Source organism: Choristoneura fumiferana, chromosome 4 (genome assembly GCF_025370935.1).
Source record: "Choristoneura fumiferana chromosome 4, NRCan_CFum_1, whole genome shotgun sequence".
In the NCBI taxonomy this organism is placed as follows: Eukaryota; Metazoa; Arthropoda; class Insecta; order Lepidoptera; family Tortricidae; genus Choristoneura; species Choristoneura fumiferana.
The window spans coordinates 19438453-19460028 of record NC_133475.1 but is presented as its reverse complement, the minus strand read 5'-3'; the positions used below and the strand labels follow the sequence as shown (position 1 = coordinate 19460028).

The following is a 21576-nucleotide window of genomic DNA, read 5'->3' as shown; positions in this document are numbered from 1 at the left end:
GAGTGTGGAACGCTTGTAGAACGTGTAGAAGTATGTCAATTAATAAATAAAAAGTTGCATTACAACCGACAATACCTTCTGACACTAAGAGCGTCTTCACATTATCCGATCCGATATCGGTATCAGACGACGATAGACTACATCCGATAGCCGACACCATGTGCTGCTTTCACATATTTCCGGAAAAAGCGTTCCGATTACTTCCGATACGGCTGGCTCAACATGGCCGCCACCTCAGAGGAAGGAAACAGGTATAGGTCTATGGCCGCTACGCATCGAGCTCTGCGCACACAGAGACAATTTAGATACACGCATAGCACACATACAAACTTTATCGTCCGACACCTACGGGCGTCCGATGGTGCCGTGAACGTATCGGTGTCGGCTCCGATATCCGATATCGGGCCGGACAATGTGAAAGACAGGTACATATTTCATACATTTTACCTACTTGCCCCGATATCGTATCGTCGTCCGATACCGATATCGGATCGGATAATGTGAAAACGACCGAGAGTGACCCTATTTATTTATTAATATGTTTCAATAAATTTACACAGCATTACAGTAATTTAATAAGTGTTTAATAATACCAATCTCCGTATTAACCTTTACTTAAAAACCTAAATAGAGTTAAATAAAAGGCAAAGCTGAGAACATTTTACTATATTTTTATCACATCAATAAATAAAAGTTATGATTATAATAACACCGATATAAACAATAAACATGGATTATGTTATAAAAGGTAAAAATTGTGATTATAACCTCACAGCTAAGTTTTAAGTACTTATCTAATTCGATTGTATAGAAAGTAACTTTTGCATAAAATGGCCTTTGACTTTTCACCTATACCTATCATTTTTATTTACAAAAATACCATACAATAAAAAAATAAAATCTAATGTTATTTACGTTTTGCGAAATAAAAGCTTTAAAATGGCTGAGTAAGGTGTGTTTCTGCGTTGGAAGGAATATGTTTTTCACGAACCAATAGAAACGCTACATTTGCCTATCCTCGCTCCGCAGAGCTCTAGTGGAAACAGCTGAATGGAGCGAAGATAGGTAAATGAAGCGATTCTATTGGTTCATGATAAAGACATTCCTCGCAACACATCTCTGGTGGAAACCCAGCTTAAGTGTACAATATTTAAAATAATGCCAGTTTTCGACACATGCCAGGCGCTGCAATTTTACGTGCGTTTAACGCACATCTGCGTTTGCGGAAATTGAACAGTCTCAGAGGTCTCTACGAGCTGCGAATAAGCAATGTGCGGTCAAGGACTTTAACTTGTATTATTTTTTACCCAAAAATTATCTGTTTTTTTTAAAGCGAGTCATCTTGTGCATTTAGTTACAAGTTTGCCAAAAAAACGGCGAAAAACTTACGTTGAGAAAGCATTTTCAGTTTGAATTGAAGAGCGTTTATACCTGCTGAGCTGGCAACGTTGCATTTTTGTTAGTTTCTCTCGATTATTCCATAAAAATTTAATGAAAGTAAATGTGTCTACTTCAATAATTATTCGTGATAGACTTTTATATTCTTTAAAAACGAACAAATAATGTTTATTAACGGTTTTTAAAGAAAATAAAAGTATCACGCATCTATAAGAACAGTTCTATCAGACTCAGACCACATTTTTAATTTTCATTAAATTTTTATGGAACAATCGAGATAAACTAACAAAAATACAACGTTCCCAGCTCAGCAGGTACAAACGCTCGTACATTAATAACATTCCAAAGAACTATGATTAAGTACTTAGATTAGGTTTCGTGCTCTAAGCCCAAGACAATCCTTTTGGTTTCGATTAAATAGTAAAAATATCGCTTTCTAGAAGATTTTATTTTCTAATAATAATATATCATGATAACAAAGTTTATCAGAAATAAATCTCTAGCAGGCGACCATTTTGTCTTTTTAAAAACTTCACCATACCCATACAACGCTTTTGTGAAGTACCCTACGTTCCTCTTCATCATAAGTATTTTTTCTACACGTCTATGCTGCTTAAACGTGGACTAGACATTGAACCACGTTCATTAAAAAAAAAACGAACGGGCAAGTGCGAGTCGGACTCGCGCACCGAGGGTTCCGTACACATTTATAGGAATGTAAACGGGAATCGTGTGTTGAAGATATTTCCCGCGTTTTCCAAGTGATTTAATACATCCAGTGTAAGCAGAGCCCTGCTCCTAAGCAAAACGTACGCAGTGTGGGGTCAGATTATATTGGTCATTGATATTTAGAGACACATAAAAATCAAGATTTTCAGATTTTTCTAGTTGGTTGTGTTATAATAGCTACCTTCACACCAAATTTCAAGTTTCTAGGACAACTGGAAGTACCCTATAGGTTTTCAGTGCACGGCAATTTGTATGGAATCACGTTGCTTAATGACTGTAACTTTTTTCAAAGCTTCAAGGGACCGCAGATTTCAGCTTGATACCTCCACGCGTTCCTAAGAAAAAGGGTCTTGACAGACGGACGGACGGATAACAAAGTGATCCTATAAGGGTTCAATTTTTTTCTTTTCGAGGTACGGAACCCTAAAAAATAGTACAAATTGCCTTTCAAAAATAAGTCACACAAGACTTTTGAAGCTACCCTAAAACACATGAATCATACATGTATAAGTCCCTGGACGGGGAAGTAGCTAACCCAATGTTAGGGCAACCATGTCTTGTAAACTTAAGGGTCGTCACAGGTATTGGAATGTAAACTTTAAGCTTTGCCACATACAGTACATTTCTTGATAAACAATTAAAGACTGTATACCATTCAACATTGCATGTCAAAAATATTATTTTTTTCATTTCGAGCGCTATGTAATATAAATTTTAATTCATTTTCGTCATTATAAATTAATATGACACAAGTTAACTATACTTTCATTTGACACTACTACAAAACACTCGCTGCCCATGGTGTCACAAGTCATTTATTTATTTATATCTCCGAATCTCAGTAACGGCTCTAATAATGATAAAAAATTCTATGTACACTCAAGTATAAAAATATGAACTTATTTAAAGTTTCAGAAATAAGTACCACAGACTCTTATGCTACGTACGCACTATGCGGTTAGCCGCGCGGTTTTAGCGTGCCTTCCCTCTTCAAAATATCGCTTGTGAAATAGAAATAGAAACCGAAACGTTTAGCCGCTATTCGAAAATATCAATTCAAAATTCCGAAATAATAAGGCCGTAGTAGGTACCATATTTTTGAGTGTTTCGAATATATACATATTTTTGCACTTGACTGTACACGTTTCCGAGAGCGATCTAGCATAAAAAATAACTTCGATCAAAACTCAGTCGTCCACTGTATTTTGCTTTGCATTCTTTTATCTTTGGCTTGCGGCAGCAAGTGTCAGACATTAGTACAGCGGGTGACACTCTTTCCCAGCCCGGATAACACCGACATGGAAATACCGGCCCTGTTTTTTGTGTACTCGCCCATAGAAACTGACAGGAGCTTCTATGGGCGTGTACACGAAAAGCAGGATCGGTATTTCCATCCCGGTATTATCCGGGCCGGGAAAGAGTGTCGCCCAGTACAGCGGATGTACGCCTATTTGGAACTGTGTACGATTAATGCGAAGGGCATACAATTATACTTTGTCTTCCGGCTTCGGCAGGTAGTACATGGAGTCTATGAAATACTTGGTGATGTCGGACACTAGGCTTCTGTCGGAGATCTCTTGGGCCACGCCGTAGATTGCCATCTGCAAGAAATAAATCCATACTTAATAGTATAAATGCAAAAGTGTGTGTGTTTGTATGTTTGTCCGTCTTTCACGTCGAAACGGAGCTACGGATCGACGTGATTTTTGGCATAGAGATAGTTTATGGGCCAGAGAGCGACATAGGCTACTTTTAATCCCGGAAAAATGCACAGTTCCCGAGGGAACAGCGCGCGATAACCGAATTCCACGCGGGCGAAGCCGCGGACTAAAGCTAGTATGTAAATATATGTGTAAATACTAGACCTTATCCACGGCTTTACACACTTACCCCCTTATTCATAAAACTTAACAAGCCTATGTTAACTAACAAATGCTTTGTCCCTTTCTAACAAATACAAATGTCGAAGTGACAGATAAGGACAAACGAATTTTAGCGGCATTTTAACTAAAATAGGTTTGATTGTCGTTTATGAATAAGGGGGTTAATAATTAGAGTATGGTAATTGAATTAAAATTCCGGAATTTTACTAATTTACCCCAAAAACAAAATCGTCTACATACCAAAATTCATCCAAACCAATTCATGCAGCCTTTTTGCTAGCTTTAATGAGAAATAAATACACGCATGCACGCACATACAAACTCTTGCATGGCGGACTTGATTATTTCAAAAATTACAAACTTGGATACAAAAACGCTACAATAAACCTAAACCGCCTTCGGACAATCAGATGAAAAAACAACTGAATTGATAATCTCCTTTTTTGAGGTCGGTAAAGAACAGGTCGCCTATCATCATCATCTGAGCCGTAGGCCATCCGCCGTTGGACATAGGCCTCCCCCACAGACCTCCAGTTGCTTCGGTTGGCAGCGGCTTGCATCCACCGTGAACTCCTGGCTTTAACCAGGTCCCAATAACATAAAAGTTACAACTGGTACAATTCCACGTAATTGTCACTTTTTTAGGGTTCCGGAGCCAAAATGGCAAAAACGGAACCCTTGTTATTTCGCCATGTCTGACTGTCTGCCTGTCTGTCTGTCTGTGTCTGTCCGTCCGTCCGCGGCTTTGCTCAGGGACTATCAAGAAAGCTGTAATTTTGCACGATATATATATATATATATATATATACGTAAACTATGCCGACAAAATGGTACCATCAGCCAAATAAGTGGTCTATCAATTTTTTAACTAATTCCTATCAAATGAATATGTCGCTAAAGTCGAACTTTTAAGTTGACAGACACGTCTATTGGCATTATTGTTTTGTGACATGCAAACGATTCAGTGATTTTTTTGCGAAATATTCAACTTTAAAGTGCAAATTTTCATTAAAATCGAGCGTCCCCCCCTCCCCTCTAAAATCTAAACCGATGGGTGGAAAAATTTGAAAAAAATCAGAATGGTCGTAAGTATTTTTATGAGAAACTTTACAATGTAGAACTGTATAGCCACGAGAGTTGAAGTGAATGATTACAGACACTGCGACATGAAGAACTGATTGCATAAAAAGATAATGGCATGTTCTCGTGTGCGTGACCTCAAATGTGGTGGCACTACCACCACTTGTAACTTTCGTGGCATAGGGGGGTGGTCGGTCATACGTCCATCTTGCTGGTGGACGTCCTACGCTGCGCTTGCTGATAAAAATAAAACAACCCCCTCACCTTCCCCTGTACGGGCCCCGAGTTAGTGCGGAGGCAGGTGTCGGCGACCTCTCGCACGTCGGCCACGAAACGCTCCGCGACGCCCGCCTGCGTGTGCGCGTGCGTCACGCAAATGTGGATCCTGGGTCAAAGGAATAAAGTGCATTACGACAGCAAAAACAAACTGGTATTGTTCTTAATCTTATCAACAGTGGGACAAAATAAAGCCAGAAAGTGCGACTCGCGAAGCCTCGACTGCGCTCAAGGTTATTATTTTGAACCACTCGCTTCGCTCGTGGTTCAATCTAAGGTTCCTGCGCTTGCACCGGTTTCAATACAATGTATTCGCGCGAAACAGTAACTTTCCACCCTTGCATAACAAACTAAGTATTTTTTGTAGAATAAAGAGTTTAAATAAACACAACACTAATGCCAAAATAATCCGTACTTGGGTCAAAATTCTTTTCGTTGCCAGTCTTCTGACCACTTTCACGAAATTATTTATTATGTCTTCTAACTAACAACTAGTAACTGATATTTAAGTACATATTTTTTTTAGATAAAAATGACAAATAAAAGGTTGCTATTTAATTTCCTCGCAGTCTAAGTGAAAAGCTGAATGTAAAACACAAAGCATTAAACCCATTTTGCCCTCGACGTGTATATCCACCCTCGCCATACCGGCACGGGTGGCTAGATGGACGTCTCGGGTAAAATGACCCGTTTTAAGCTCCTGTTGAACAATCTATTGAGCCACTCACCCCGAGGGGAACTGCAGCGCGTTCAGACTCCACCCCTTCTTATGCAGCAGCTCGGCCATCTTGAAGATGTCGAACTGTCGCGAGCCCCACGCCACCACCGTCGTCGCCGGCTTGCCGAAGATGAAGATGCCCGGTATCTTGCGGAGCCTGGGAACGGTAACAGCTTCAATTAACATCTTGACCATAAATGTAAAACGTGTTCTTTTTGACTGCCGTAAACAAACAAACAAAACACAACAAACAGCGTAAAAAAACTAAAGGCAGTTCACTAAACGTAAGTCTGTTTGTTTGTAACTTCAACGTCTAAACCGCTGGACCGATTTAGATGAAATTCGGTATACCGGTCCCAGGAAAGGGCAAAGGATAGTTTTTATCCCGGAAAATTGCATAGTTCCCGCGGGATACTGACGGAATTGCTGCTAACGGCTACTTTAAACTGAACATTTTTATAAGAAAAACTTTTCATACAGTTTTGTTTCTTTACAAAAATAAAGTAACATTTCCTAAACAATTTCCTATCTTCAGTATTGAAAATACTTTCCCTTCAAACGGCATAAAAAATCCGACCTGTACATATACAAAATACAGTATAGTGTACTTACTCTGCCTCGATGTATTTAGTGACGGTCAATATCTCATCGGCCATGGTGACGTAGCGAGAGCGGCCGACGAACACCATCGTGGCCCAGCACGCCGCGATCAGCCCGCCGGCCCGGCTGCCTGCACAGACAGACAGACAGTTCACACGGTATCCCCCATCTCCCGCCTATATCAGTACCTACCTACTAAATTCAAGGAAATAAATCATTTTTCCTCTATTCTGCTATTCCATTTCATTGGCATTGGAGTGTAGTGGCATTCCATTCCATTTCCTTCTATTCCCTTCCGTTCTTTTCCACTCCGCTCCGCTTCGCTCGACTCAACTCCACTCCACTCGACTCCACTCCACTCAACTCGACTCCACTCCACTCGACTCGACTCCACTCCACTCGACTCGACTCGACTCCACTCCACTCGACTCGACTCCACTCCACTCGACTCGACTCCACTCCACTCCACTCCACTCCACTCCACTCGACTCCACTCGACTCTACTCGACTCCACTCCACTCGACTCGACTCCACTCCACTCGACTCGACTCTACTCCACTCCACCCCACGACAAGACTTCTACGACTCTCATTTTAACGCAATGTCAAGCCAGTTTGAATATGCACTACGCATTTGTACACACAGACACAAAAGTGTCTACAGTGCACCACGCAATACGCACCGTTGACGGTAGGCGAGCCGTACACGCCGCCGGGCCACTCGGTGGTGACGGTGTACTGGCAGTGCCGGTATTCAGGCTTGCGGTACAACACCACTGAAGTACCCTTCGGAGCGAACCCATACTGGAACGAGACAGTAACAATTAGAACAAGATAACAACAACTGTTGGTCCTGCTCCCGAGAGTCCGTACAATAATAAAAAGTAAGTACACCATCAATCAAGGATCAAGGGGGTTTAATAGTCTCTTACAGAGAGTCCATTTACAATATTTGAAACTTCGGAAAAATTAAAATAAAATCAAAAAATAATAAAAAAAAAACACACTCGAAGTTCTCTCGTGTGATATTGGTTCTTTTCCTCCCTTGTTGAACAATCTACTATTTCTGAATGAGACATGTGAAAAATTTTCTTCCGCCCCGGGCGACTGATAACCACGCTACGCCACTGTACCCACCTTGTGCGTATCAGCCGACATGCTAGCGACGCCCGGCAGCCGGAAGTCGAACACCGGCACCGGGTGACCCGCGTCCGGCATGAAGGCCGCCACGAACCCGCCGAGACACGCGTCCACGTGCAACGGCACGTCACACTCTAGCGCAAGGTCGGATAACGCGTTTATGTCGTCCATGGTGCCGTAAGGGAAGTTCGGGGCTGAGCCTACGATCTGGAAACAAATGTGTAATCAAAAGCACGATAAAGGGTTATCGCCCCGTCTCGGCTTCACATTGGCAGAATATCTTAAAAAAAAATCTAGCACTCGTCGGCCACACGAGACACGCTCGCTACGCTCGCTCGGCTCGTGAGTTGGTGATCGCAACTCTACCTAACATTCCTCTTTGCTAACGCTCGTCGTCGCACCTAACTACACTTTGATAAACAGTATAGAAATTAAAATCAGTTATATTTTGTAGACAAAGTCATATTAAGGGCCTGTTTCACCATCCATTGATTAGTGTTAACTGACAGTTAAATGTGATACGGTCTTCGTCTATTCGAACAAAACAAATAGAGACAGCATCACATTTAACCGTCAGTTAACACTAATCAATGGATGGTGAAACAGCCCCTAAATGTATAAAAATGTAAAGGAAATAAACAGTCAACTAAACGTAATTCTGCATATCGTTATTCTTTCTAATGATACTGACTACTCGGCGAATCAAATGATGCGCGTAACGAAATTATACCAAAAGAAACTCGGCCAAAAGAAAGGTCTGCCAATAGCTATCTGTGTAGTTAAACTCGGCAAAACGACAGGTCACCAATTAATAGATACGTCGGCAATATTGTACACAACAAAGTAGGTATTCGTGTGTTCTGAATTTTTACGATGGGAAGGGATTATTTACATTTTTACAATCGAGGAAACTAAATCACGCACCAGGAACCCTTTCATAACCAATTTCGCTATGATTTCTTTGGCAGATGTACGATATGTCAACACGATATTAGTAGCACAAAGGTTCTACCCTGGTACAGTCAACGTCATAAATAAGTGATAATTTCTGTACCTTGTCGCTTTCAGTCGTTACACAACTTCGTATGGCTTTTAAAACATGACGTTAATTCACGGAAGAATAAAAACAAGTGGAAGTGCTATGTAGGTGCAGCGTGCGTGCCACAAGTAAGCGGGCGGTACGCTTACTCGATGACGTAGGTAATCCTCCATTATATTTAGAAGCCTGTAGAGGTGTCCCACTGCTGGGTAAAGGCCTCCCCCCATGTCCTCCACTCGACCCGGTCTTAGGCGATCTCTGACCAGCTGCGAAGAAAGGCGTCCAGATCATCCGCCATCGACGCCTGGCCTGCCACGCTGCCGAAGTCCGTTTGTGGTATCCAGTCTGTGGCTATTTTAGCACACCTATTGGTTTCCATACGGCTGACGTGGCCTACCCAGTCCTATTTCAGCCTGGCAGTCTTGGCACCCACATCAGCAATGCGTGTTTTGGAGCGCAGTATAGTGTTCCGGATCCAGTCAACCCGTTTCACTCCCACATACTGCGCTCCATTGCTCCCTGGCAACCTTTAATTTAGTCTTTACAGATAACTCAATAAGTGACTATGTTGAGCACCGTAAGTTAGGACAGGCAGTATACATATATCGACGAGCCTCCGCTTTAGGGCTAGCGGAAGATCGCCCTTCATGTGTTCTTTCATGGACCAATAGCTCTTCCAGGCGTTTTGGATCCGTCTTTCGACTTCCTTATCCTGTCTGTGGCTGAAAGAGACTCATCATCATCATCGTCTCAGCCTATATACGTCCCAGCTACAGGCCTCCTCTCAGAACAAGAGGGCTTGGCTATAGTTCCCACGCGGGCCCAGTGCGGATTGGCTTCACACGCACCATTGAATTGCTCCGCAGGTTTGTGCAGGTTTCCTCACGATGTTTCCTTCACCGCAAAGCTCGTGGTAAATTTCAAATGTAATTCCGCACATGAATTTGGAAAACTCAGAGGTGCGAGCCGTGAAAGAGACTAATTGGCCTAAATAGGATACTCGTCGACATATGTAACAACTGCCCGTCTACCTCTACCTTACGTTTCATTAGTAAGTTTTTTTCCTGCTATCATTTTTACATTCCAGAATTGAGCAATACGGCATAATTACTGTAAAACAAGGTATGTCCCGACACTACTAAACGTGATCATACTCTAGGCAATGTTGAACACGACTGGCATATGGAGGTATCCGCTTAAAGTACAATTCAATAGAATGTCAATTTTCTACATATTTAAGACACCCGATCGTGGGCACATTTGATTAATACATCTAAAAGGAATCAAAAAAGAATAATAGTCACATCACAAAGCCTTAGGCAGCCCGGTGTTTATATTAGTAGGCTGGAAGTGTCTACGGGATTCTCAGATTCTATTGAATTGGAGTTTACTTGTGGCACGCACGCTGCACATAGCACTTCCACTTGTTTTTATTCTTCCGTACGTTAATTGATTGCTCATTTATGACGTTTACTGTACATGAGTCAGCTTGCTCGACTGTACTGTAATAACCATCACTCGTTTGCCATTATTTAAAAAACTCCGACGTATTCTCACCAAGCAAGTCCTGCGTCCAATAGCTCTCCTCACATCGTCAACGTCAACAGTCATGGTCTCCTGGTTGACCTTGACGACCACGACGGCCAGTCCCAGGTACTGCGCGGCCTTGTCGAACGCCGAGTGGGCGGTGGAAGGCAGCACCATCTGCGGGTTGGATATACCCTTGCTGTATGCGAGGTCGCGGAAAGCTTTGCACGCCATCATGATGGACTCCGTGCCGCCTGTTGTCACCTGGAAAAATATTGGTTTAAATCAGCCGTACTGAACCTTTTTAGGGTTTCGTGCGTGAGTCAGCAAAAAAGGAACCCAGCAACCCGCGGGCCACAAACTGGCCCGCCAAAATATTTGAATTTTCCCATCAACGCGTTGCTCTGACAGCCTTTCTTCTTTGTATACAATTTTAGTAAATAAAGAACCTCTAATAACCTAACCAACAAAGTGTTGGAAAACCCCCGACTTTGTCACTTCAAAGTTCAATATCTCAAAAACGGCTACACCGATTTTGTCATTAAAAAAGGTGTTTTCATACATATTGCCATAATAGAAAAACTTCAAGAATTGTCCTAAAAACTTGAAATTTGGTATGACGGTAGCTCATATAGCTCAACCAATCAGAAGAGTCTGAAAATCTTATCTAATTAATTAATACCTTTTAACGAGCAATTCTTGTATATTTATAAAACTAGCCGTTGCCCGCGGCTTCGCCCCCGTTGGTTTTTTTCTGTATTTTCTTCCATAAAAACCTTCTCCTGACATAACGAACGCAACAAAAAAAGAATTGTTCCCCAGTTTTACGCTTAGCCACATATTTTACGGTTCATTTTTTTTTATATAGATTATTTCAACGGTTTCGATGAAATTTGGTATGTGGGGGTTTTCGGGGATGACAAATCGATCTAGTTTGGTCTTATCTCTGGGAAAACGCTTATTAACGAGTTCTAGCCCGAGCAAAGCTCGGTCGCCCAGGTACTTTTATTTATGTCCAAAAGAGGTAGTATTAGCCTAGTGAAATTCCCTGAGTTTTTCTTTATTTCAAGCGACCTACGAAAAATTTAGAGTTACATGCAATTAAATGTTTGCGCGTACTAAAACAAAGACGAAACGGTAGATAATTAAGCATTGTTTACTCAGTGCCTTGTACAACCTTCACGGGGCAATTAGCATGATAATAGCTGCAATAACACTAGCAGAATGAGACTGAATGTACATACTGTCTGAAAGACGGAGGGACGGACATATGACGGGCGAAAAGACGGGCGGACCGAAAGACATAAAGATGGGTGGATGGATGGACAGACAGATAGACGGTCGGATTAACATACAGACGTATAGACGGCTGGACAGATGGACGGTCTAAAACAGCGTTCGAGACTCACAGTGCTGCAGCAATCCTCATCCCCATGGAACAAGTTGACCGTCCTCCTTGCCACCTCAGCCTCCATCTTGTTGACTCCGAGGAACACGTCCGCGTGCAGCGGGTTGGTGTATGCTGGGTACGACCGACCGCCTGACGCAGACAGACAGGCAAACAGCCGGACAGACGGACGGATGGGCTAACGGATAGACAGACTGACAGATGGACTGATGAATGGATGGAAGGACGGGCGGAGAAACTGAACGATGGACAAACAGATCGATGAATAGACGGGAGAACAAACAGACAGTCCGTCCGACGGTCGGACGAACGGACAGACGAGCGGATGGACGGCTGGACTGCAGAGGAGAAATCTTAAAAACCGTTGGAGACTCACGGTGCCGCAGCAGTCCTCGTCCCCGTGGAACAAGTTGGCCGCCATCCGCACCACCTCAGCCTCCATCTTGTTGACCCCGGGGAACACGTCGGCGTGCAGCGGGTTGGTGTAAGCAGTCTGCGAGTACGCGGCGCACGCGACGGCCGCGATCTCCTCGCTCACGTGGTACACGGCCCCGGAGAGGCTGCCGCTCTTCCAGTCATACGTACCTGCAAACAAATAAATAAATATCATGGACACCTGACACCAATTGTACCTAGGCGACGGATAACATAAGCATAAATACATACGTAATATGGATACTAGGCGATCGGATAAACATACTTATATAGCCTAAATACATACTTTTCGGCTACATATGATGATGAAGACCCGAGAACAAACATTTGTATTATTCATAATAGAATATCTGCCCCGAAAAGGAATCGAACCCAGGACCTCAAGCTTCATAGTCAGGTTCTGTAACCACTTGGCCATCCAGTCGTCAATAATACATTACTGCAGAGGCCGGCAGAATATGTATAGGGATAGGTAAATGAGACTGGCAAGTTCTTTCACGCCGAGGCTTATATAGTGCTTTTCTCAAACATGCACTGAAATACATAAAAACTCCTAGAAATCAATGTTTTATTCGTAAGACTACCAGACTACAGAAGATTGTACTACCAGACTTAAATTATAACCACCATGAATATAAATGTTTATTTTTTTCTTTCTTTTTATGTATGTCAAAATCACCAAGTATTTCAGCCTGTAAATAGGCCTGCAATGGTAAAATTTCAAGTTTCTATTAATAGAAGAAAATAACTATTTTTCCGCAACTGTTGATTTTGAGTCCCTGAGCATTGTGACTGATTCTAAGTTAGAATCCTAAACGCAGCCAGGTAAAGGGCAACAGCTCTTCCACAGAATAACCACATAGACAGCAGGTTTATAAAATGGGCATGGAGAACAAGTATTTAATTTAATAGATTAGTTAATGCTGTAGACTCATAGTATTATTTACTTAGGTAAAACTTAGTCAACATCCAGAGGTCAGATACTTAATAGATTTAGGGGCTGTTTCACCATCCATTGATTAGTGTTAACTGACGGTTAAATGGGATGCAGTCTCCGTCTATTCGAACGAAACAAATAGAGACGGCATCACATTTAACCGTCAGGTAAAACTAATCAATGGATGGTGCAACAGCCCCTTAAAGTCAATCTGGAAGTAGGTTATATTTTAGAATACTTAAGTAAACTAAGCTTGTATTTAAAATTCAAGTATTGACAGAAACTTCATCAGAAATTAAGAATACCAAGGCATTAAGAAAGAAAGAGAAATACAGGGTGAATCCGATTATGGGGCTTTAAACGCAAGATTCGATTCTACTCGTGTAACTGAGCTACTTTTATTTTGTAACATTTTCGAATAATTTTAATTTAGATAATTTACTGATTCATGCTCATAGACACCATGTATTGTTTTATTTACACGTTTTCGATACACAGAAAAATACATTAGAAAGAAAGAATAAATACAACTTAATATTGAATAGTATAAATTCGGCCCCAATATGCCGCAATAAAGTGCTGGCACAAAGCATAAAGGTACTAATAAAAGGATTTTTCTAGTTTTATAGCCCAGATAAGATTAGTTTGACTACAAACACGTTTCACAAGTTTTATACTTATTAAGATCTCAACACAACCGTGACTTTCCAAAGGAAAGCGTAATTAAGATAATGATGCGTTGACCCGAATAAAGAGTGGCCCTCAAGTGGTGCAATGTTAGTAAGTATACACAAATGATTGAATAAGTAAATGAAAGGATCTGTGTTGTCAAGTATGAAAATAATGTGCGTGCATCAGTTATTTTAATACAAAAATGGCTGAGTAACATTTTCTTAAAGCTAAAATCATCGGTTAGCATGACACAATTAGACTTTGAAATGGTATAAAAAATTATATTACCTAATGATAGATGGTTTCTGATTTCTTCAGCCACCTCTTCTGCAGACAGGCCCTTTTCTGGCAGAGTCCTTCGGATTGTAACGCCCGCCAGCCTCTTTGTCACATCAGCCTTAAAGTCTCGGTTGATTTCAGCCATCTTTTTTTCAATCTTTCTTCTTACAAATGGCACTTGTCGGAGCCATCTAAAGAATTCTTTACGAAGTCTTGTGGTCACAGCTAGAACGATATTCAGTTTTACTTAGCTAGACAAGTGATGAATTAGCTAAAACTATCCTATGTTTAAATTCCTTTTAACTGCACTTCTAAGTACTCGTAATATTACTGTCAAATTTAAAGTCTAGCTAAAGTGACTTAGGCCGAGTGGTAGTCAGTAAGTCACATTACACTTTTGTAGGTATAGAATCTATATTTCTATATCTATGCCAAGTCTGGCCAGTAAATTTTTAGGTGGGCCTCAGATTATTCAGATTCTTCTTCAACTTTAATTTATGACATACTGGAGTGGCAAACAAAAAGTAAATAAATCCGTCCAGCGGTTTGAGAGATATGCGGTAATAAAGAAACTCATGGACAGGTATATTTGGAAATAATTCCGATCCGCATTAACAATCCCTTCAAATAGCGAACCTACTGTGTTAAAAATAAAGTTGTGTTAAATACTTATCACAAGTATAGATATCATTTAATAATATTGTAAATCTGTTTAAAAAAAATATACCTCCTTGAGTTTCTTGCCGGATTCTTCTCAACAGAGGTTTTTCAGAACCGGTGGTAGCTTTTTTTGACATTTATAAGTGCTTGTTATACTTAGCCTAAATTGAATAAAGATATTTTGACTTTGACTTTGATTACATACAAGATATGCGCGAAAAAAATACCACTGCTTACATTCGGGTAAAAATAAATACATACCTTCTTTCCCATTGTAGAGGCTGTGTGCCCACACCAAAGCAAGCACAGACGAAGCTGTCATGGTTACAATCTGCCATGGCTCCTTGCCCTCAAACAACCGATTTACGGCCTTCAACGGCTGCGGTCTCTCGCTCATCTCTACCAGAATAATTTTTAAAAAGTGTCAAAATTTTACACCGATTACACAAGTTACCAAATTAAAACTGTTATGAGAAATAATTATTAAGAATGGTGTTGCATTTATAATCAGATGGAGTGTAATTAGAAGTAATGATGTTAAATAAAGAGTTGCAACTTGGACTTTGTTCTGCTAAAGTAGGTATCGTTTTTCTACATCCCAAATGGGTGAACTTATAACAAGTATGTAAATTGATATCACTAAGGAAAATACAATTACTACCTGTAGATAACAGAATCTAATCACGCTAATTATTCCAACCCGCCTCAATCAATTCACTTGACAATTAATATTCGTCTATCTTCTAATCATGATATTAACACGGATTAATTGAAGTACTGATTAGCAACAGTGTTTGTTTATCCAGAATAACACGTAAGTATGTAACGACTAAAGAAAGTATGTAACTTGATGAAACAAAGGTCAATAACAAATTGAAACCACGGATTGAATTTCTCTATAGGTACATGATAGGTACTAATACCTACTCTTAATTACTCTTTGATTGAAACGAACGATAAGTTCCGACTATATAATGAAAATTTTTGTTCCTATGACTACAGTTCGACTAATTACCATATTATTCAAAATTATTTGTTTAAGTACATTAAACTTTATCACCAAAAAATAAGCTTTATTTTTACCTTAGTTTTAAATTTCAGCTGATGAATTTTAGCGAATTTAAACTTGACTGCACTAAAACAGCTGTTTTATCTGTCAGTCAACAACGTCGTAATGGGTTTGTGGGGTGACGGGTGACACTCTTTCCCGGCCCGGCTAATGGCGGATTACACCGACATGGAAATACCGGCCCTTTTTTTTGTGTACACTACCTACACGCCCATAGAAACTGACAGAAGTTTCTTTGTGCGTGTAGACAAAAAACAGGGCCGGTATTTCCATAAAGGTGTTATCCGGGCCGGGAAAGAGTGTCACCCGTGTTTGTGTTTGTTCGTTTTTCGCTTGTTTCGTAATCCACAAGCTGTAAAATTAAGAGCTGATCAAAAATAAAGTAATGAAAGTCAGACAGCTTGAATATGGCTTGAATCTACTCGACAATAAACAAAATTAAAATTATGCCGAAAAGAGCATTCGTTTCGTTCAGAAATCAATCAATAATTTGACAGCTCGTTGACGTTTTTGACACTTCTTCCATCGAGCATGACAGTATTGACAGTGACCATTTACACGCCGAATCCGCACTTAACTCACAGACTTAGCGTTGAAAATATTTGTAATGTAATACTTTTTGCACGTTTTGACAGCATGACAGCAATATTTTAATAAAATATGGTTGCAAAGTAAGCCGTATAGCCTTGTGTTAAAGCTTAGTTTGATTTAATTTAGCATCAAAGTATTGCATCTAAAATGAGTTAAATAGTTTCAACTCGAACCTGTAAAGTTGTAGGAGGAAAATACTACAATGAGTCACCACCCTCCAGTTTCCTGTATTCCAAACACGACCAAAATGTCGAAAGCTAAGAAAGTAATTGAAGAAGCTAGGGAAATTAACAATCCCGAAATAGATTTGGTGGATAAAGGGATTTCCAACTTAGAGGAGATACCTGCCCTATGTAAGTACAGTTAAATTTCCTTTTATGGAACCAGTTAGGGCACTTTTAGTTTCATTTCGTTGTGTTGTTGTATGTTTGACGTTTGGGTGTGTCGGATCGGATCAGAATAGTCCGCCTACTCTAACCTTAATAATTTCAGCATGAATGAATTATTACTTTGAATGGTTTATTTACAAAGTTTCATAGACTAAATAAGTTTATAATAACACACATCAGACATCTGGTGAAAATTGCTAATAATAGCCAGATTAATTTTTTGTTGAGTTTACATTCCTACCCAATAAGACTGTCTGTATGACATCATGAAGCCTAAATAGGTTGATAGGCCAATTTCATTTCCATAATTTAAACATAGGTAATAACTTCAAGATAAGCATATAAGTAAAGGGTTCAAAACCACCTTTAAAAATATAAACATTTTCTATGTAAAGTTGAGGCTCTCCAGTTTCACACTCAAATAATTAATTACATTATTTTACTCTATTCCTGTATTCCCAAATGGGTTAGGCTGAGCACACAAAACGTTATCGCTTCGGAGCCACTTTCAGCAATTTTAGGTTTTAAGTTTGACTAAAACGGTACAATAGTGACGGGTTGCTAGCCTGTTGCCTACACTATGTATACCTTAACCCATATCCTCAGTCGCCTCTAAGTACTATCAAAACGCTTAAAATTGATGGATCCATGAGTACCATGGCTATTTTTCAGCCATTCATTTGAAATAAAAAATCCAATTTATCTTAGCAAATACATAGTATAATATTGAAATTAAAGAAACTCATTGGTTAATTACCAAGTACAAGTTTCTATCAAGGATCCAACCTATCCGCAAAGTTAATGGAAATCAATAAATACACTGTTTTTATTGATAAAAAAACAAGTGTTGTTTTTTCTAAGCATACACATTATATTCCAGTCACTCTTGCAAACATCACCCGTCTATCGCTGAGCCACAACAAAATATCAACGGTCCCAGCTGCCCTGGCCAACCTGATGAACTTGGAGATCCTGAATCTTGCCAACAATCACGTGGAAGAGCTCCCCGTCAGCCTGTCCTCACTGCCCAAGCTCCGTATCCTTAATGTGTCCCTCAACAGGCTGTATACCCTGCCAAGGGGCTTTGGCGCCTTCCCGGTGCTGGAAATCTTGGACTTGACTTATAATAATTTGAATGAGAAGACACTGCCTGGGAATTTCTTTATGATGGGTTTGTATGAACTTTTTTATTAGTTTGTAAAACTGACCAGAAACCTCGTTCTCACATGATGATTAGGACCCAGGTTCTATACCCAGCCCCAGCATTCCTTTTTCATTATTTCATATTACGCTCTGTTTAAGGACATTACCCTAGAAAGTCAGGGACTTTCAACTGCCAGATCAAATGCCGAGCGTATAGTTTAGTATTTAAATAGTTAGAACTCACTTTTTACAAGTATATTATGATAAATTATCCGGAACTTTCCCACAATAAGAAAACTCAAAAAATTGTAGTCATTTTTTATCTCTTAATTTTGTTACATTTCAATTTCAATGTTTCAAAATCATGTAAGTAGGTATTTTCATCTTAGTATTTTTTTTGTTTCATTCGTGTTTGCTGTTATTGTTTAATTTTGTTGTATTTATTTGTGTTGTGTGTCTTTGTGAATGTCTTCTTTCTTTGTTTCAGAAAGCCTGAGAGCATTGTACCTCGGAGACAATGATTTTGAGCTGCTCCCAGCTGAGATTGGAAACTTGAAGAACTTGCAGATTGTGAGTATGTTCTGCACTATAAGGTCTTACATTAAAATTGGTAGTTATTTAGTTAGTTAATTTAATAGTTATTATTCACTCTATTCTTGCGAGTCTTTACTGAGTTTTTGAGCCGGCTATGATTTTAAATGGTGTGTTGAACTTTCAGTTACTTAACAGAGTTCTAAACTATTACACTAATTCAGGGCCAGCCTTAGCCATCTAGCCGCCCCGGGCGAGTCATGCTTTTGGCGCCCTTTTAGATACGAAAAGCGATAAAATGACAGGTCGTGTTGGTTAGAGATACTGAGATACCTACTCATTCCTACGAGACCCTACTAAAGTTTGTGAGTGAGTGAGTGAGTGTATTCCCACGGGATAGGGATAAAATCTCTAAGGTCGTCTTGCAGGAAAAAAAAAATCTAGATTTAGTAGTTAATCCAGGCTTAAGCTTGACAGTTCCATACAATTTGACACTACTAAACTGAGTTTAACTAACTCGAGATTTATGTGTTTACTGCAAGTGGGCCTAAATCACAACCGCTGGGCTTAGAAATTTGGTATGTAGATAGCTGGACATGTGGAATAACACATAGGCTACTTTTTAATTTGGCATGGGTGTTTTAATTTAAAGTCAATGAAAACCACGATGTAATTTTAGGGAGTTCCCACGAGAATTACATAAAATCCCGGAATTTCAATTCAACTGCTGTATTTAATGATTTACGCGTGCGAAGCCGCGGGTAAACGCTAGTAAGTCTATAAAAGTCAATACGCTGTTTTTTATTGAGATGGAGGCAAACAAAGTTTGAGTCTAGATTTCCTTTTGATATTCTTTTCAGTTGTTTTTAAGGCCATTTTGTTTTTTTTTTTAGGGCAGTCGGTTTTTTTTCTGTTTCGTGGCCATAGGATGTCTAGGACAAATAACCACTTGGCTGTATGTTTGCAGCTGTCATTACGCGAAAATGACCTAATTGAAGTGCCGCGCGAGCTGGGGTCGCTGCCGCGCCTGCGCGAGTTGCATCTTCAGGGGAACCGCCTCGTCGTGCTGCCGCCCGAAATAGGTAATAATGGAGAAAGAAGGAGAGAGAGAGAGAGAGAAATAATGCATTTTTAGAGGCTGGAAAGTAAGCAATAGATGAACTGCACTTTTGGCCGAGACTAAACATTGTGTTTTTCACGACTACTACGAGGAAATAAAAATATTGCTGTCGTGTTTGCGAGTCAGTTTATATAAGTAGTATTATAAGCAGTTTTGTTTACTGGATTTAGGTTATCAATGGCCATATTTTCGAGCAGTGTCATGAAAAAACATTTCCTTAAGCCTGTTGAACGCGACTCCCGTGGGAACTATGCAATTTCCCGGGATAAAAACTATCCTATGTCCTTCCCCGGGACTCAAACTATCTGTATACCGAATTTCATCTAAATCAGTTCAGCGGTTTAGAGATGATGACTGATAAAGTAACAAACAAACAGGCTTACAAACTTTCCCATTTATAATATTAGTGGTACTAATGGAAGAAAGTTTGTAAGTCTGTTTGTTTGTTTGGTACCTCGCCACATTTAAACCGTTGGACTGATTTAGATGAAATTCGGTATACAGAAAGTTGAAATCCCCGGGAAAGTCATAGGATAGTTTTTATGCCGACAAATTGCACAGTTCCCGCGGGAACTTTGCAATTTTCGCGGATAAAACTATCCTATGTCCTTCCCCGGGACTCGAAACTATCTGTATACCGAATTTCATCTAAATCAGTTCAGCAGTTTAGACATGATGAATGATGAAGTAACAAACAAACAGGCTTACAAACTTTCCCATTTATAATATTAGTGGTATTAGCGGGATGTGAAAGTTTGTAAGTCTGTTTGTTTGTTTGGTACCTCGCCACATTTAAACCGTTGGACTGATTTAGATGAAATTCGGTATACAGAAAGTGTACGTCCCGGGGAAGGACATAGGATAGTTTATCCCGGAAAATTGCATAGTTCCAGCGGGATAGCGAAAAACGAATTCTACGCGGACGGAGTCGCGGGCAACAGGCTAGTATTTATATTAATGGGATCGCTTTAAGGCCTACTTATTATAAATGCGAAAGTTTGTGTGTGTGTGTATGTTTGTTGCTCCTTGACTCTAAAACGGCTGGGCGCATTTGGATGAAATTTGGCATGTAGATAGCTGGACGTTTGGAATAACACATAGGCTACTTTTTATTCCGATATTCCCTCGGGATACGGATAACATTTTGAAATTTCAACCGCTGGGCTTAGAGTCATGAAATTTGATACAATTGTTCTTAACACAACCATCAATGAAGATTACGATATAAATTTTGGGATTTCCCAGGGGAATTTTGTAAAATCCGGTATTTTCATTGTAACTACCAGATGTAATAGTTTACGCATGCGAAGCCGCAGGTAAACCCTAGTTCTGTATGTGTGTGCAGGCAGCATGGACCTGGCGAGCAACAAGTCTGTGCTCCGTCTGGAGGGCAACTTCTGGGTGCCCCCCATCGAGGACCAGCTCAAACTCGGCCCCTCCCACGTGCTCGACTACCTCAAGTCTGAAACCTACAGAGTGTGAGTAACCAAAAGAAAAAAAATCTATCTAAAAAAATTGAATATTGAATATAAAACTAAATATTCTGTGAATATTTCAAGCGTCTACCTGTTGCGGTTATTAACATCGAGCAAAAAACGGCAAAAAAACACGTTTGTTGTAGGGAGCCCCACTTAAATATTTATTTTAATATTTATTGATATATCATGAGATCCAGCCTGGTGACAGACAGACGGACAGTGGAGTATTGGCAATAGGGTCCCATTTTTACCCTTTGGGCACGGTACGCTACAAAGCTCTCTAATCAAGAGCGCTTCACACACATTTTTCAGCTCCATTTCCCAAAAACTACACCCGACCCGCGCGAAGCAGCAGGGCTACTACGAAACTCGTAACTCGAAGTTCGTATCGTACCGTCCCTTTCCTCTCGTATTAAATAGTTTAAGTGTCAGAGGGACCGCACGACACAAACTTCGAGTTTCGAGTTTCGTAGTA

General features: G+C 40.2%; 2 protein-coding genes across 2 annotated transcripts; one reads left to right on the top strand and one right to left on the bottom strand.

The window, feature by feature from the left end:
* Nucleotides 1-3194: 3194 nt before the first annotated feature.
* Nucleotides 3195-15725, bottom strand: Sply (Sphingosine-1-phosphate lyase). Its single transcript, XM_074087215.1, has 11 exons — nt 15442-15725; nt 15042-15179; nt 14130-14345; nt 12174-12382; nt 10420-10653; nt 7821-8030; nt 7367-7487; nt 6697-6814; nt 6095-6241; nt 5355-5475; nt 3195-3728 (listed from the first exon to the last, which is right to left on the bottom strand). The coding sequence occupies exons 2-11, from the start codon at nt 15175-15177 to the stop codon at nt 3615-3617; spliced, it is 1626 nt and encodes a 541-aa protein (XP_073943316.1). The 5' UTR covers nt 15178-15179; nt 15442-15725; the 3' UTR covers nt 3195-3614.
* An 867-nt stretch (nt 15726-16592) lies between these two features.
* Nucleotides 16593-21101, top strand: ics (ras suppressor protein 1; the record flags this gene model as incomplete). Its single annotated transcript, XM_074087222.1, is given in 5 exon segments — nt 16593-16793; nt 17710-18000; nt 18460-18542; nt 19471-19585; nt 20969-21101. Coding segments are annotated over 5 exon segments (773 nt in total), but the record flags the coding sequence as incomplete, so codon positions are not given.
* Between the last annotated feature and the right edge of the window lie 475 nt (nt 21102-21576).